The 16,873-nt window shown below is 44.6% G+C and overlaps 1 protein-coding gene across 1 annotated transcript in view; it reads left to right on the plus strand.

The window, feature by feature from the left end:
- SCFD2 (sec1 family domain containing 2) overlaps positions 1 to 16,873 on the plus strand; it is a 394,702-nt gene that overhangs the window by 359,009 nt on the left and 18,820 nt on the right. The window contains exons 6-7 of the mRNA XM_077757780.1: positions 1,021 to 1,166; positions 14,237 to 14,371. Coding sequence (XP_077613906.1) covers positions 1,021 to 1,166; positions 14,237 to 14,371 — 281 coding nt within the window. The remainder of the gene's footprint in view (positions 1 to 1,020; positions 1,167 to 14,236; positions 14,372 to 16,873) is intronic.

Genomic DNA, 16,873 nt, shown 5'->3' on the forward strand with positions numbered 1-16,873 from the left:
GGCCTGCTACACACAAAGGCCAAGTATGCTTCTATTACCAGAGAAAGGCCTCAGACAGGAAGAGAGACAGAGACAGAGAGAAACAAAGAGATAGAGAGAGAGATAGACATATAGGTACTTGAGGTAGGAAGCAGTCGGAGGTTGTTCCCCAGATCTACAGGTGATGTCCAGGGTGAGTGAGTGGATATGGACAAGACATTGGCAGTGTCTGCTCACAGGGCTATTACTTAACCTCTCTTTACCTTGGTTCCTTCATCCTTAAGATGGGGGGAAAAAATAGCCCCAATCTCATAAAAGTGCTGCAAGGTTCAGTGAGTTAATATATCTGAGTATTGGAGGCAGTCAGAAATATCCACCTTGAACCTTTATTTTTTAAACTTCTGACCTATCTGTGATCATTTCACTTTTGATCGGCTTCTAACAAGATAGAGAATGAATCCAGCTCTTCTAAGTGTCAAAGAGAAACAGAATCTTTGCCGAGAATAGTCTTCCTATTAGGCCATCTTTGTGTGTTACCAGCTTTGAATGGCTGCCTTTTGAAATACGCCGTCTGCTTTGTGAGCACATTAGGCAGATGCCCAGCCCAGCAAGTTCTGTTGCTAGAGCAGCTCTGTGATCTCTCATTCTTGCTATTCTATTTTATGTTGGTGGGATTCAAGCAAGAGAGGTTCTTCACAGCCCTCTCTGGTACTTTTCTTTGTGTCCCCCCATATTTTCCCAAAGCTGTGTTCTGAGAATAGTAGACCCCAGGGGAGCTTTCTTTCTGTGAAACTTCTACAGAGATGGACTGAAGCCAGTGGGAACCGTCCTAGGCGATCCTAAGTTCTACTTCTATCAAAGGCATTTATACTCACTGTGTTTCATTGCTCGTGGATGATTGAAACAGCCCCGTTGGGGAACTGCCAGGGAAAAGTAGGGTTAAAAAAAAATCCAACTGTGTTACATGGAGCTCAAGCTGTCATGAGTAAAACTTAAGTTAAAGATTTGCTCACCCAAGAAAATCTCTCTGGATTGTTTCAGGCTGTGACTCTACAATTAAGCTGACTTTTCACAAATCCAAAATTGCCGTGGATGAGCTCTTTACTTCACTTCAGGATATTGCTGAAGCTCGGAATCTCATGAAACAGTTTAAGTCTGTGTATGTTCCTGGAAATCATACCCACCAGGCAAGTACATATGTTTTAAAGTAACCGTCTAATCTGGTTTATATTTTTAGGATTCAGAGACTGCAAAAAAAGTTTCCATTTTAGCCTCTCTAAAACGAGGGATTTGTTCTAGATGAACTCCAAGCTCCCTTCTAGTTGAGCATTCTGGGTTCCCCTGAAGCTGAATGCTTCGTGATCCATTTGTACCACAGGCTTGATGCAGGGAGATGAGCACTGGACTGAGGGTCAGCCCCTGCTCTGTAACTGTCACATTGCCTATTTTGTAACCTTAGGCAAGTCCCTTCACCTCATTGGGCCCCAGTTACTGTAGGTGCAGGTGAGGGGCTGGCCTTATGTGATTCCCAAGGTTCTAGATCTAAGCAGTCCTTAAACATTCTGAATAATTAGAATAGTAAAATTATCTAATAATATTATAGCAAGGAAAAAAGAAGTTGGCGACAGCGAAACCTTTGTTGTTTAAAATTCCCCCACCACTTCCTGAGCACGGTAGGGGGACTTTGGAAGGGTGTTTTGACTGGTGAGAGGAAGGTAGTATCAGAATCCAAGATTAAAAGCCCAGGAGCGCCTGGATGGCTTAGTCGGTTAAGCATCCAACTTTCGCTTAGGTCATGATCTTGCGGTTCCTGGTTTCGAGCCCCGCGTCGGGCTCTGTGCTGACTGCCAGCTCAGAGTCTGGAGCCTGTTTCAGAGTCTGTGACTCCCTCTCTCTCTGACCCTCCCCTGCTCACGCTGTCTCTCTCTCTCTCTCCTAGAAATAAATAAAAAAAACATTAAAAAATAAAATAAAATAAAAAAATAAAAGCCCAGTGAGGTAAGGGCCCCAGAAAGACCCAAAAGGAAGGTTAAGGAGTGAAGACAGGCTGTAGTCATTGAGGCTGGGCAGTCTCTGTTGGACAAGGATGGAGAGAACAAGGATGGAGAGAACTAAGGTTCCTCGAGGCCAAAGACGAGCTTTCAAGGGAAAACACACATTCCTGGCAGAAAAGATCATTAGTGGAGTGTGTGCAACCATCTTCTCCTTCATTGCCCTGTGAAATCTCAGTAAAACCCACTCTATTTGCTAAGGCTCAGTGGGGAATCTGGCATAATGAGGGTCAAGTTCAGCATCCAGATGCTGATGCTTTAAGGTGGGCATGTAGACAAAGAGCTAAGGTTATCTGCCATAGCCTAGCAAAATCCAGACTCCTCTTCCCATATATTCTTGTAGTAGCTGACACTTGGAGTGTGCGCTCACATTTGGTTTGTCCTTTGAGCCTCACAACGACTAAGCCTGTCATCCAGGAAAGTGTTATTATCCTGAGATCTAGGAAGGCCACGTGACTTGCGTCAGGCACACAGGCGGCTGGGGCCAGGTGCCAAGTTTTGACTGCCAACACAAAACCTCCTCCCTGCTATCCTGTGGATCTCATGGAGATTCTAGAAATAACTGATTGATGGTGCCAACGGGCATCTGAAATCCCCCACTAATATATGAAAGACCTTAGAAACTGGCACTCAACTTAGTAACATAAATTCCTATCTTTTGTTCAACGATCTGAGAATACCACTACCACAAAATACAGATAAAATCACTCACAGAATTAATTGTGTGTAGTTTGGTCATTTAAAAAAAATCACCAATCTAAAATACAGCAGGATGGGGGCCCTGGGTGCCTCAGTTGGTTAAGCTTCCGACTTCAGCTCAGGTCATCATCTCACAGTATGTGAGTTCGAGCCCCACGTTGGGCTCTGTGCTGACAGCTCAGAGCCTGGAGCCTGCTTCAGATTCTGTGTCTCCCTCTCTCTCTGCCCCTCTGCCCCTCCCCTGCTCTTAAAAATGTTGAAAAAAAAGAAAAATTGAAAAAGTTAAAAAATAATAAATAAAATAATAAAATAAAATAAAATAAAATACAGCAGTATGGACTAGTTCTAGAAGACACAGAACTGGCGATATGTGAAGAGATTTAAACCAAAGAATTCCAAGAAGCAAGTTGCTGCTATAGTTGACAAAGTGAAAATAAAACACTAAATTAATAAGCTCTTTTCAGTTGATCATCATTGTGATTAAATGTGTATTAGCTATAAATCTTGGGCATAATAAAGACAATAACAAATTTCCTAAACTTTATCACCCAGCTACCAATGCGTTATTTCTCCAGACCTCAGGGCCCTGTCCTGCAACCATGGCCTTCACAAAATGAACTTTCCCCTTGTTGTATTGACTCCCTTATAGTGAGTCAATAACTTCAACCCAATCACTGAAAATCCTAAATGTCAGTGAGTGGGGGCGAAGTGGAGAGTATGTGTATATCTTAAGGGGATTTAGTAAATAATGATACAGACACAGGCTGTGAAATACTGTGAAACGATTGAAATGAATGGGGCTCTGCTCCTTAGAGAACTTGAACTAAAACAAAGGTTTATGATCTATTCAGTGGGAAAAAAAAAAAACACATGTAACGTAGATCATTCTGTGAGGCATTTTTCTATTTTTGTTTAAAAAAACAAGGTAAATAAAATTAAAAGTATATGGGTATGTATATTAAACAAATGTTTTTAAAACTAAGAAAACAGTTATAATGGTTACCTTGTAGGGGTTGAGAAGTGTTGGATAGACAAGGAAGAACTCTTTAACCTCTTGCTTTATATTTATGTGGATAGAGAAAGAGTGTTTGATGGGATTATGGGTCATTTTTACCTGTTTGGTTTTTTTAATATTTTTTAAATTTAAAGTTCTCAGTCATAGCAGGAAGCCCAGTAAGGACAGGGATTTTGATCTGGTTTATCCACTGCCGTATCCTCAGTGTCTAGGGTGGGATTTTACCTATAGTGAAAGCTTAATAAATATTTGTTGGGGGCATCTTGAATGCAATACATCTATCTTTATCACATAGCAGAGGATTTGTTGGCATATAAAGTATGTATGATGAGAAAAAGACAAATATCCAAACTAGACTGAGAGTCCAGCTGTTTGAAGATGGGCCTTGACTGAGCAACTCTCTGTCCATCTCTTCTCCCAACTTGGTCCTCAGCCCTAGATAGAAAGTGTGCTCTCTGTCTCACTCCATGCTGTTTGTACACCGGGTCGGGGTGAGATGCTCTGAGCTCCCTGGGACACTCAGGAAAACACTAGACCTGTTCTGGCTCTAGATTCCTGTTCCAGGTCTGAGCAGTGCTGCACATCTAGGCTCTCTTCCCTGGATCCCAGGGCCCCTCCCAACACCCCTCTCTCCTGCTCTAGTGCACAAGCTGGCTCTCAGAGCTGCTCCTGTCCCCCTGCTAGCACCGGAGGCACCTCTTTGTTCACCTTCATCCTTCAGCCCTTTAGGAAGGTGTGTCAGCCACAGCCCAGACAGCACCACTCTCATCATTTTAAGGGGAACGTGGTTTCAAACAAGAAATTAAGTACATATAAAATCTCTGGAAGAGCTGGAGGAGTGGGAGCTAGAATTATCTCCAGAAATGAGCCCTGAAGATCACCACACACCTAGCCCTCCCAGCGAACCAAGACCTCAGCTACAGCCAGGAGAGCAGGCATGATGGGGATCATGAGGCTGCCATTGAAGCTCTTGACTTGCAGAACATATCACCAAAGCTGGAGACAGCACCCATGTTTGTTCACCATGGTATCTGCTGAGCCCAGCTCAATACCTGCCACCTGGGGGGGGCGGGGGTGGGGGGTGGCGGNGATGGATGGATGGATGGATGGATGGATGGATGGAAGGCCTCTGGACTGTGAGACCAGATGGATCCATCCACAAGGATATTTCTTATACTCTTAATTCTTAGTGAGATGGAGATTAACAGCAGCATTTGGGTTCAAAGCCCAGCATAACAGCATTGGGTTCCTAGGTCCATAGTCCTATTAACTGTATAGTTTCATTTTATTTTATTTCATATCATTTTAATGTTTATATTTGAGAGAGAAAGAGTGGGGGGAGGGAGGGGCCGAGAGGGAAGGAGACAGAAGCCGAAGCAGGTTCCAGGTTCTGAGCTGTCAGCACAGAGCCTAACACAGGGCTCGACCCAATGAGCTGTGAGATCATGACCTGAGCCGAGGTTGGACGTCCAACTAACTGAGCCACTCAGGCGCCCTTAACTGTGATTTTAGGCAGGTTACTTCACCTCCCTGTGCCTAGCTCCTCCTCTGTACAAAGGAGCTAATAATATTACCTCCTTCATCAAGATGCTGTCATGATTAGGTGAGTTGGTACATGGAAAGCTCCAAGGACAGGAGCTGACATAGCACTATGTATGTATTTGCTGTAACCCTCGTAGCGAGGGACAAAATAGGCCTTTTCCTTGCCCTCTTGTGTAGCATTTCACCTTCCCCTTTGCTAGGAGAAAGGCCACATAGAAAGGGAGTCATTGTCAAGCTCACTACACCATTAGCTGTTGTGTATGGTCAGAGTCTGTTGCTGACGCCCCGTTTGTTGGAGGAAGTCTGTGTTTGTTCCTAGACTCTGTTGAGTGGAAACCGAAGCCCCCAGTTTTGCTTGTGCAGCAAGTCTCTGCTTTTGTTTCTTACTGCAAACGGTTCGGTTCAGTGGGAGGCTTCACCTCCTCCCTAAATGCCACAGTGTTTGATGTGCTGCTTTTGCTCAGCTGCAGCATCAGGAGGCTATTAGGCCGACGTCTCAGGGTGAAGAGTGTCTGTACCCTTTCAGACAAAACACCGTATGACTCTCGCATGACTTGCTTTGGCAGAAGTCTCAAAGTGCTGTGCTGGGCTGCGCGGGGGAAAACTTTCCACAGATGTGCCCTGTCTCCTATGCCTCTGGCGTGGTGAACAGGAGCCCTGAGAACCAGCAGTGCCCGAGGAGGCTTGATTCATCTGGTGCCCGGTGAAACGCGGCTCTCTGAACAGTCTGTAGGACCAGCCTCTTTGTCAACAATCCCCAGCCCTGGCGGCCAGAGTTCTTTCCAAGTGCCAAGCTCTCTTCTTCCTCCTGATTCTATCTACCGAACTCCAGACCGGCTAGTGTCCTTCTTGAAAGAATCAACACAAGATGGGACTGCGCTGGGGGCCAGGAAGCTTGGCTCTGCCCTGTAGTCTACTTCTAACAGCCTGTGTGAACTCAAGCAGATTAGTTAAGAGCTTTGGGCTTAGGTTGTTTTCATATTAAAAGGACTACACTCAAAATTTTATAAAGTAATCTGCTTTTGGGTTTGTGGGAGGGATGGATGGATGGATGGATAGATGGATGGATGGATGGATGGATGGATGGATGGATGGATGGGTGGATAGATGGATGGATGAACAGAGAGGCAAATGAGCCACTTTTTAATCTGCAGAGCAAACCATTTCCTTTTAAGAAGATGAAAGGAGAAAAAATCCATCGTAGTGTAGCAAAATATAAAAATAAGTGAGCCATGGAACAGACAAAGCCATCAGCAGTTTTAAACAGATGTGTTTCTGTACAGTCATGGGTTGAAACAAAATGAATAGTCTCTCTACAATTCTAGTTTTCCTGAGAAGTTGTCTGTTTAGAATCAGTTTTGCGTCAAAGGGAGAGGCATCACCAGTAACAGGACTGAGAGGGTCCATGGCTGCACCAGCACCGACCAGCAAAGCCAAGGGCAGCAGCACTGATGGATGGGGATGTGGTTGTAGCAACAGCTCCGGCTTTCTTGCATGCTAATTATCTTGGACCCTCTTTACGGTGCACGAAATTCAAGAAGATGTTAGAGTCAGACTAATTTCTCAAAATGGTCTCTGACTTAGGTATAATGTCAGCGAGTGCTGCTGTACTCAACTCTTTCATTCAAGAACTAGAGTCAAGTCAATAAAGCAGTCTTCTAGAACTTCTCACACATTATATCTACCCTAAAAGAGTAACCACAGACAGAGACACAAATATTTTTTTCATATTTTGATTAAATATGATATTTTTGAAAGGCCAGCTTGTTCTGGAAGAAATACTGGCCATTTAAAGAGAGGGTTTCTGGTATAAGACCAGTTTTTTTGAAATTTCGACTTTTTCATGGATAATACTAATCAGAGATTTCATTAGGGCCATGATGTTCATGGCCCTAGTCCCTTTTGCCTTTATGGACCCCTTCCTCTATAAAAATAAAAAATATTAAAATTTGTATTGTACGGGGCACCTGGGTAGCTTAGTCGGTTAAGCATCCTAATCTTGATTTCGGCTCAGGTCATGATCTCACCATTTGTGGGATTAAGCCCCACGTCGGGCTGCATGCTGACAGCATGAAGTCTATGTGGGATTCTCTCTCTTCCTCTCTCTCTTCCTCTCTCTCTGCCCCTCCCCTGCTCACACACTCTCTCTCAAAAGAAATAATAAACTAAAAAAATATATTTTTAATTGCACTGTACAATTGAACTGGTATAGAGACAATATTATATATCAAAACATTATCTTTGACCTAAAAGTTCATTTTTTGTGCTTCTGATTTTAATACATTTCCATGGGTTCCTGCAAGTCTGGTGGGCTCTAGGCACTGTGTCTTCTGTGCCTAATGGATTCACCGGCCATGTGGTCAAGGCCCCCTCCTGGCCCCAGTCTGCCTAGGACAGGTGCACAGCTAGCCCTCAGGGAGCAGCAGGCATTTTTTTCTTCCCTGGAGTGGTCCTTGTGACCTTTCATGAAGCGGTCCCTGCGTTTCCCCCTGGAGCTACTCCGCTTGCTCCCAAGTTAACAGCTCAGAAGTGAGGGAACTAGACTCATGTAGGGGGAGGGGTGGAGGCTGAAGTCTCCTGGCTTGAAAACTTCATATCCCATAGGAGCCAGTTTCTCTGGAACAGTTCCACGGACAGCCTCCAGCCTTCCTCCAAGGGACATGCCCAGTTACACAAGAGTCATCGTACTCAGAGAAGCCCAAAGCTCTGGCGTCCTATCCAATATTTAGAGCTTTCTCCAGTCTAATGCAATTTACGAAGCAGGGGTCAATTTTATCATAAGCCATCTTGCCTGGCTACAGTTTGACATTCTTCTCTTATCAGGTTTCCAGGGAAACAGAGCTAGAAAGTCAACCAAAGGTCAAATTCTTATGCAGAAGAAGGGAAAAGGGTTTAATAATCCTTTGCCTATAACATACAACTTGCCAGTTAAGGAAATAATTATATTAATGTTTCAATACAGACTTTACAGTGTGTCTGTGGCAGAGACAATGCTCTATGTTCCCCAAACTCCATTTCCTTTTCCTCCTGGGCACAGTTAGGGAATTTTCCAGATTCCCTTCTGGGTAAATGTAGGTTTGCAACTAACTCTGGCCAATAAACAATGGGTAGAAGTGATATAGAACACTCTCAGGCTAGGCCCATAAAATCTCCCTGGTTGCTCTCTTCCATCATCTGCTGATGAGATGCAGAGGCATCAGTGTGGGATTCCAGTGCCCTCGAGAATGGTGGAGCCATTCAATAGAAGGAGCCTGGTGGGCACCTGTATGGTTGTGGGGGGCAGAGACCTCCCTACTGCCAACACACACCAGATGTGACATAAGCAAGAAATAAATGACCAGCAAGAAAAGGAAAGAACGAATTTACCTGTGTTTTTAATTCCTCTCCTTCCTACCGGCCAAAGATGAACTGACAGAGAATGTTTGATTGGGAGAGTTAAATTACTATGCCCAACTCTCTTAATGTTGAGGCAAACCACACAACTCATCTCCCCTCCAGCCCTCTCTAGCATGTGAGGAAAACTTTGAGCAGAGCACTCGGGGAACACATCTGTTTCCCCTATCACCACCTTCTGCGTGGTCCTTTGCTGAGAAGTGGGTGGCTTCTGCCTAAATAGAAAATTCCATGACAGTTAGAGGTCTCTGATCGAAGAAGCATTGCTGAAACAGTGCATTCCAATCAGATTTCAACGATATGATTTGAGACACAAAGCAATCCAACCTAAGTGGCTGAGAGGAAGGAGCCAAAGGCTCTCATCATTAAAACCCTAATTGGAAAAACTAAGAAATGTGCTTGCTAAGAAGTCATGAGGCCAGTACTGTGCTATGCCTGAGAAAGTCTTTCCCAAATTGTTCTCTTTAAATGGACAATGTTAGGGCTCCTGGATGGCTCAGTTGGTTAAGCATTTGACCTCGGCTGGGGTCATGATCTCACAGTTTGTGAGCTTCAGCCCCGTGTTAGTCTCTATGCTGACAGCTCAGAGCCTGGAGCCTGCTTTGGATTCTGTGTCTCCCTCTCTCTGTGCCCCTCCCCCACTCACTTGTGCGTGCTCACTCTCTCTCTCTCTCTTTCTCAAAAATGAGTCAACACTTTAAAAAAATTTTAATGGAAAATGTTATTTTGTTCTGTGCTTAGTAGTTTAGTAAGGAATTAGAGGTCTTCTATATATCTAAGTGGGAAAGCCTTATTAACATCTCTTTAATAAAGCATATGGGTTAGTGTGCTTCTTGTTACAAGTGAAAATAGAAAAGAAAAGAAAAATACTCAAACTGGCTGAAACAAGAAAGGTAATTTATTGGATCCTATGACTTAAAAGGCAAGAGAAGGGACAGCATCCAGTAGTGAGGAACCATCAAGGGGTGATGCTGGTGGGAACAGCGAATAAACAGAGAAGAGTACGTGCTTGCTCTTCCTGCCCCCAGTACCCTTTAGTGCCCCCTGTTGGTGAAGTCCAGCAGGTCTACATGGCAAAGCACAAACATGGTCGGCCGAGTCACAGACCAGCATGACAGAACTAAGTACAGAAGACAGGGTTTGGAGTTGAGAGACAATAGCTTAATCCCTCTCGCATCTCGATAGAAAATGATTTTTCAAAATTGCTTTCAAATGAAAAGATAATCAGAGAGAAAGCAGTCAAGAAATCTAAGCAATGAGATACATCAGACAGTTAATGAAAGCATCTACGTTATTTTGCTAGATCGTGTGGGATGTTTGCTGTCTGTTACTTTCTGTATTGAGGTTGTAACTTCTCTTCCCACTCTAAATAAATGTCACCTACATACTTTAGGGAAAAAATAAAATAAAAAGGATTTACAACCTTTCCCAATAACACACAATGATCACAAAATCCCAAGAATGAAGCTATTAGGGGAATAGCCCTTCCAAACCTCTGCTCACCCCCAAGGGGAACCCCAGCTTCTTGGGTATCTTCTCCCGGGCACTTCATTCCCCAGAGCTTAGCTGAAAGTGGAACAGGGGAGAAGACAGAGCCTCAGGCCCTCTACCCTTCCTTCTCTCCCCTGTTTCCCCAGACTGCGCTGGAGAGAGCCATCCCGTCACACCTGGCCCTCTGCTCCTTGCACAGAGGAGGTACCAAGTCCGCATTTTAGCTGGATTACAGACTTTTTCCTGAGTCTGAGCTCCTTCCACTATCACTACTCTTTCTCCCTGCAGGAAGTGCATCCTTTAGAGGGCAACAACCTTTTGCGGGTTTTTTGTCGGCTGGGGGGCATAATCTCTCTTCTCTTAATCGTGACAGCCTAAGTGTTATTTCTCTGGGATTCTGCTTCAAGCTATCCTATATAAGTGTAAATAGGCTAATAAAATAAATAAATGTAAGCTCCTGGAGGGAAGGCGTGGCCCTTTATTTCTTTATATTGCCTTTGTACTTCGTATCAGTTAGAATTTCATTTCATTGCAAAAAAAACAGATCTGAAAAATAATGGCTTAAACATAGGACGTTTTGTATTGTCAAGTAAAGTAGGTCAGTTTAGTCTGTTCGTGTTGTGGCCCCACCAGCCATCACCAGCCAAGGTTTCTTCCGGCTCTCTGCTCCAGCATCTCTAAGGAATGGCCCTGTTTTCCACTGTGGCTCCGGAGCTCCAAACATCACTTCCGTGTTCCAAGCAGCAGAACAGAGAAAGGGAAAGAGCATACCCTTCCCTTTTAAAAAAGGAGAGCTTTGCAAGTCCCAGTACCTTCTGCTTATATCTCGTCCAGAACTTAGTTACGTGGCTGTGCCCAGCTGTAAGGAAGGCTGGAGAATACAGTGTTTTAGCCAGTGGATGATGTGCCAAGCTACAAATTAGACGCTATTACTAAGAAAGAAGGTGATGAATATTTGATGATACTGCCGGAAAAGGTAGCAGAATATTGGACAAAGGACTTCTCTTTGGGGAGCAGTTTACAGAGATTAAAATTAAGTTGAGACTAAATGTCCTGAAAGGCTGAGATGATAAAAGGGCTCTCAAGACAGTTTACTCAGAGAGGATGATTTGCAAAGTTCAGAGGCCATTCATTCCACACCCTGGGTTTTTTTTAACATTGAAAATATTGATTGGATTATCCTATGATTCTAGAAGTATACCTGTGAACTTTAGAAAATTTAGAAAAAGAGAAAAAGAATGCCCCTTACTCCCCAAACCTAGAGATAACCCTAAGTAATGTTTCAGTGTGCTTCACTTCAGTCTCTTCCGTGCATAAATAATGTTAATTTTGTAGGTTTGTAGAGAGAGCACGAGTGAACAAGGGGGCAGAGAAAGAGAGCAAGAGTGCAGTTGCCAAAGGAGGACTCAAGCTCACCAACCTTGAGATCATGACCTGAGCCGAAGTCGGATGCTTAAGCGACTGCACCACCCAGGCGCCCCCGTAGTGGTGTTTTAACTGTGTTTTTTGAAAAAGCGGTATCTTGAAACGTGTTCCCCAGCCCCCCACGCTGCCTTTGCTTCTTCTCCTGCCCTCTACTCCACGATCACGGCTCATGGCAGTCTGTAAATCACATAGCAATTTGTCTTCTGCGTATTTCAGCAGATCCAAGCTTCCAAATCCCCTGTGACACGTTTTATACAAACGCCAGCCCAGCACACACTCTGTTCCTCACCTTGCTTTTCCCACCCACACTATTCTGCCCTGTGCTTTTTGCCAGATCCACACAAGAGCATCCCTCTTTGCTTTAGTGGCATTTCTTCCAGTGGAGTTACCCCATTTATTAAACAGCTCGTACTGACGGGCACTTGAGTTGTTTCCAGTCTTCTCTATGACAGACAATGCACGGCCTGGTATGGGTCTCATTCGCATGTGGTAACATATTTACAGGATAAATTCCTAGAAGTGGAATTGCCAGGTCAAATGCACTTGTAGTTGTGATCGGTACTGCCAAATTGCTCTCCACGTTGATCGCAACAAAATTTACCCTCCCACCAGCAATATGTGAGTGTCTGTTTCCCCACGGCCTCATCAAAAGTGGGTATTTTCATACCTCTCCTTTTTGGCCTGAATGATAAATTTTAAAAATAGACCTTGGTATAGCTTTATCATGGGGAAAATAGACTCATTATTTTTGCTTTTGTGTTTTTAAATGTCCGTTGTTTTTGTTAATTCCTGCTCAGTGCTTTACCTTTCATGAGTAAATGAGTAGATGAGTAGGCAATTGGACTGAATAGTTGCTATTTCTCCTTCTGTTCTATCCCTGATAAAAGCACCTGTTATGTTCCAGCTAAATAATTGTTTGTTTTTTTAAGATTTGATTTTTAAGTAATGTCTACTCCCAACATGGGGCTTGAACCTACAACCGCAAGATCAAGAGCTGTACACTCCACTGACTGAACCAGTCTGGTGCCAGGCACCCCTAAATAATTGTTTATTATTTTGAGGGTTTATACCCTGCTTTATTTCTAAAACATTTTTTTAAATGTATTTATTTGTTTTGAGAGAGACAGAGACAGTGTGAGTGGGAGAGGGGCAGAGAGACAGAGAGAGGCAGAGAGAGAATCCCAAGCAGCCTCTGCACTATCAGCACAGAGTCTGATGCAGGGCTCCAACTCGGGAAACCCTGAGATCATAACCCCAGCTGAAACCGAGAGTCGGGAGCTTAACCGACTAAGCCACCCAGGTGCCCCTATTTCTAAAAGATTTTAAGTAAGAAAATTGGAATAAAGGGANNNAAGACGAAGACAGAAATGAAGTCAGTTCACCAAATAGCCTCAGCACTTGCCAGCGTCAGGTCACGGATTCGGCCAGTGCAGAACTCCTTTTGACAAGGAGTTCAAAACATCTATGCAGGGCTCTGTCAGAACCTGGCTTTTCTGAGGCTGTGATCATCATCAGAGGGTGTGCGGAGGAGACTTTTCCTTCTTTCGGCATTCATGCTCCAGACTCCAGTGCCCTGTGGGACTAGAGCAGCAGAAATAGCATCAGAAGGGAGGAAGGTGGTCAGCCGATGGGAAGAACAGAGGAGGAAGAATAGCGAGGTTGTAAGGAGAACAAGGCAAGGGATGGGGGGGGTTGGGGCGGGGCGTGGGGGGGGAGGTGCTCAGAAAGTGCACTGGACAGGGCTGCCTGGGTGGCTCAGTCAGTTAAGCGTCAGACCTTCAGTTCAGGTCATGATCTTGTGGTACGTGGGTCCATGGGTTTGAGCCCCACATCCGGCTCTGTGCTGACAGCTCAGAGCCTGGAGCCTGCTTCAGATTCTGTGTCTCCATCTTTCTCTATCCCTTCCTCTCTCACGCTCTGTCTCTCTCTCTCTCAAAAATAAACAAACATATAAAAGAAAAAAAAAAAGTGCACTGGTTAGAGGCCTTCAAGGTTTATCTAAACGTGCACATTTTATCAAAATGTAAGAGCTGTAGCAAGTCAACATCAGCTTAGTTCTACCGAAATTCTTATCGTCCCGTGTGGCCTGCTTTGTCTAAGCCCTGACCTTGGTCAGATTCCTGTTTGGCATCCTGGCTTCATTTTCTGGCCAAGCCCTACTTGGAGATGAGCTCCATAAAGGAAGAAGGGATTGTGCTCATGACAATACATCGTGAAAAAACATTCCAGTTCCTAGCAGAGGGGAGCGTTGTTCTGAGGATGTTGAGGAAACCTGGAGACCATCTTCATGTCTGTGTCAAATGACAATACTTCGCTTTCTGGTATTCTTTGTACATACATTGTCACCTTAAACCCAGATTGAAAAACTCGTCATACTAGGATTACAGCTCTGGTAAGAGATATTTGCTTGTAGGAAGGGGTAAGGACAAAAACACAGTGCTAGAGCAGTGGAGTAAAAATTACCAAAAAACAAAACAGAACAATGTTGTTATAATTGTCTTTCCGTATGCACAAAATCCCAGCCATTGCTCAGCGTCAGAGTCAACTTGTTGTGTTTCGTCTGGTGCAGATAAAGTTATCTTCACTCCAGACAGACCAAACAAACCCTTTCACTTACAGCACAATATTTTTGTCTTTCCAGGCATCCTATAAGCCATTGTTGAGGCAGGTCGTGGAGGAAATATTTAATCCTGAGAAGCCAGATCCGGCGGATATCGAACACATGTCTTCAGGCCTCACTGATCTCCTTAAGACTGGATTTAGCATGTTTATGAAGGTAAAGTAACCATGAAGAGGTAATCCTGACCGTTATGCTCCCTTCACTGGGTGTGAAAGCACGGACACCATGCTCATCCTGGTGAGGACCATATAAGATAACAGCCAGTATTTTGGCTCTTCCGAAATCAGGTACAATCTTTATTTAACTTGGGTTATAAACAGCCCGACCTGCCAGCCTCGTCCAGCTACTTTTGACCTAAGCACCGTGGTCTTTTCCAATCCATTTTAAGGGCACCAGCCCTCCAGGATAGCAGTGATGAAAACTTTTCTCCTCCTGGCGCACAGTTCCACCAGATCCATATACTAGTCACGGCTCTTACCGGTGGTCTGTTGCTCTTAATTCCAGAACTGACATAGGAGAATGAAGAACTCTGCTCAGTCATATGACTAGCATCACCCCAAAAGCCATTTGAAAATGACTTTTGTCTTAGTCCAGCAGACTCCCAGGTGGCAAGTGCTAGACTTTCTCTGGCTTATACCGGGGTAGGTCAAAAATGACGGAACAGCCTTTGCCATGGGGATAAAAGGAGGCAAAGTACACAAATGAGACCTATTTTTAACCTACTATAAAGTTTCTAAATTTAAAAGGATCTAAACAAGATTACAGAGCTGGCCTCCCTGTCGACACCAGGATTTCAGTTGTAATAACTCTTGGAAATAACAAAATGTTTTGCCTACTTCAAAGCGTCTTTGAAATCACGAATTAATCTACATAGAAGATCTGGCCTTTTCAGAGTTCAGTAAATGCATATGCCAGGAAAACCGGTCTACTCTGAAAGCCAGAGGACAGAAGCCAGACAATCAGACTCTAGACAAAGCAGTAAACCGGCTGGAGGGGCCACCGGGTCTCCTTCCTGCTGCCCCCCGTTATCGGCTCTGTCTGCTGCACCGGTGGGGCTGGTAAATTTCCCCTTCTTTATTTTTTTTTTTAAATAATCCATTACAGATCCACTTCTTGAAAATGTTTGGGGGCTCCTGTGTTGAATGTAAGCAACACAGTGGCTCTTCGTGATGGCCAGTCTGTGTAGAGACTTCCAGGCTAGACATGGTCTCAGAAACCTCCTCCAGTTGAGCACCCTCTTCCTTCATTCACAAGCTTGGACTTAGCCCTGAGAAAGACTAAAATAGCACATGTGGACTTTCAGGCGCTAGTCAGTGGGGTCTGAGGGTGGCCCCACAGGTTGCGGCATTCATGGTTCATGGTTGGGCAAGGGTATAGTGTCCACTCCAGCCTGTCCACGCTCTGCCCACCACATGTGTTTCCAGTCTGCCAAGAGACACGGTGCAGGCGAGAGGAGGCCTCTGACTCGGTCTTGTCCAGCGACATTCCATAGAAACACTGTTTCTTAGCAAAAGGATCCTGTGACCAAATACGTTTGGGGAACATGGGGGGAAACCACAAATTGAATTGCTTGGGAAGGCACAGTGCCTTTAATATCCTAATGGACTTTGCAACTATCAGGCCAATAGAGAGCCTCCCTTGTGGGAGAGCAGCCACTTGGTTTTCCATTACTGTTTCATGAAGCATGACACATCACATTTTTAAATTACCCTGTTAAACTCTGCAGAGTGTGTTTTTGCAGCTCTTCCCTGGGATCAGAACCTTCACTGTCTTAAGGATTTGGCCTAGGAAGGTGTGTGGAGGTCTCCTGGGATGCTCTGTTTCCCTCTATTCAGATCCCTGGAGTTAGGGCTCATGAAGAAATGCTCTGGCTCCTTGAGACTGCCCTCAAAAGGAGGTTTCCAAGTAATGAATTTCAGAAAAAGGGGGAATTTGTGATTTCCCAGCAGCTGTCAGAATCCATTCCCCCAGCTGCCAGGCCTCTGCTCTCAGTTGCCAGGCGATGTCATTTGTTTGCAGGGGGTGGGAAGGGTCTCAGTGGGCTGGTCACAAAGCCCTCCCCACCCCTGAACCCCAAGAGAGAGTCATTTGTTCTGTTTCTACATGGGCTTCAATGGCTTCCTACCACACCACGGAACTTGAAAAGGAAAATTACCTCTGGCTTCTACATTCAGGACTCCAATAAAAATAAGTGGAAGAAATGTAAACAAAAACAGCCAGAAGGGCTTTGAAGAATAACTGCAATTCCACAAGGAGCTATGTCTTTGAGATGGAGGGAAACCATGAGGAGAGAGTGTCTTCTCCTCTGCTTAAAGTCCCGCAGAGAGAGAAGATACTAGCTGTGTGTCTAGGATTCTCAGCATGAAACAAAAACTGTGTGAGAGGGGACTCAAGGCTGCCGGGTTTTACCCTTACTAAAGTCAGCGTCTCATCTGTAACCTACTGCAGCTTTTTCCCATGACGTTCCCACATCACTTTCGTGTGCTTTCCTCCATGAAGACTGTCCAGAAAAGTCTCCCATCCCCACCTGCTCTGGTTATCTATTGCTGCACTAGAAGCCATCCCAAAACATTGACTTAACATACTGCGGGTCATTGATTTTGTTCATGAGTCTGCACTCTGGGCAGAGCTCAACAGAGAAGGATCACCTTTAAGATG

This window comes from Crocuta crocuta, unplaced genomic scaffold, assembly GCF_008692635.1.
Source record: "Crocuta crocuta isolate KB4526 unplaced genomic scaffold, BGI_CrCroc_1.0 scaffold282, whole genome shotgun sequence".
Taxonomy (NCBI): Eukaryota; Metazoa; Chordata; class Mammalia; order Carnivora; family Hyaenidae; genus Crocuta; species Crocuta crocuta.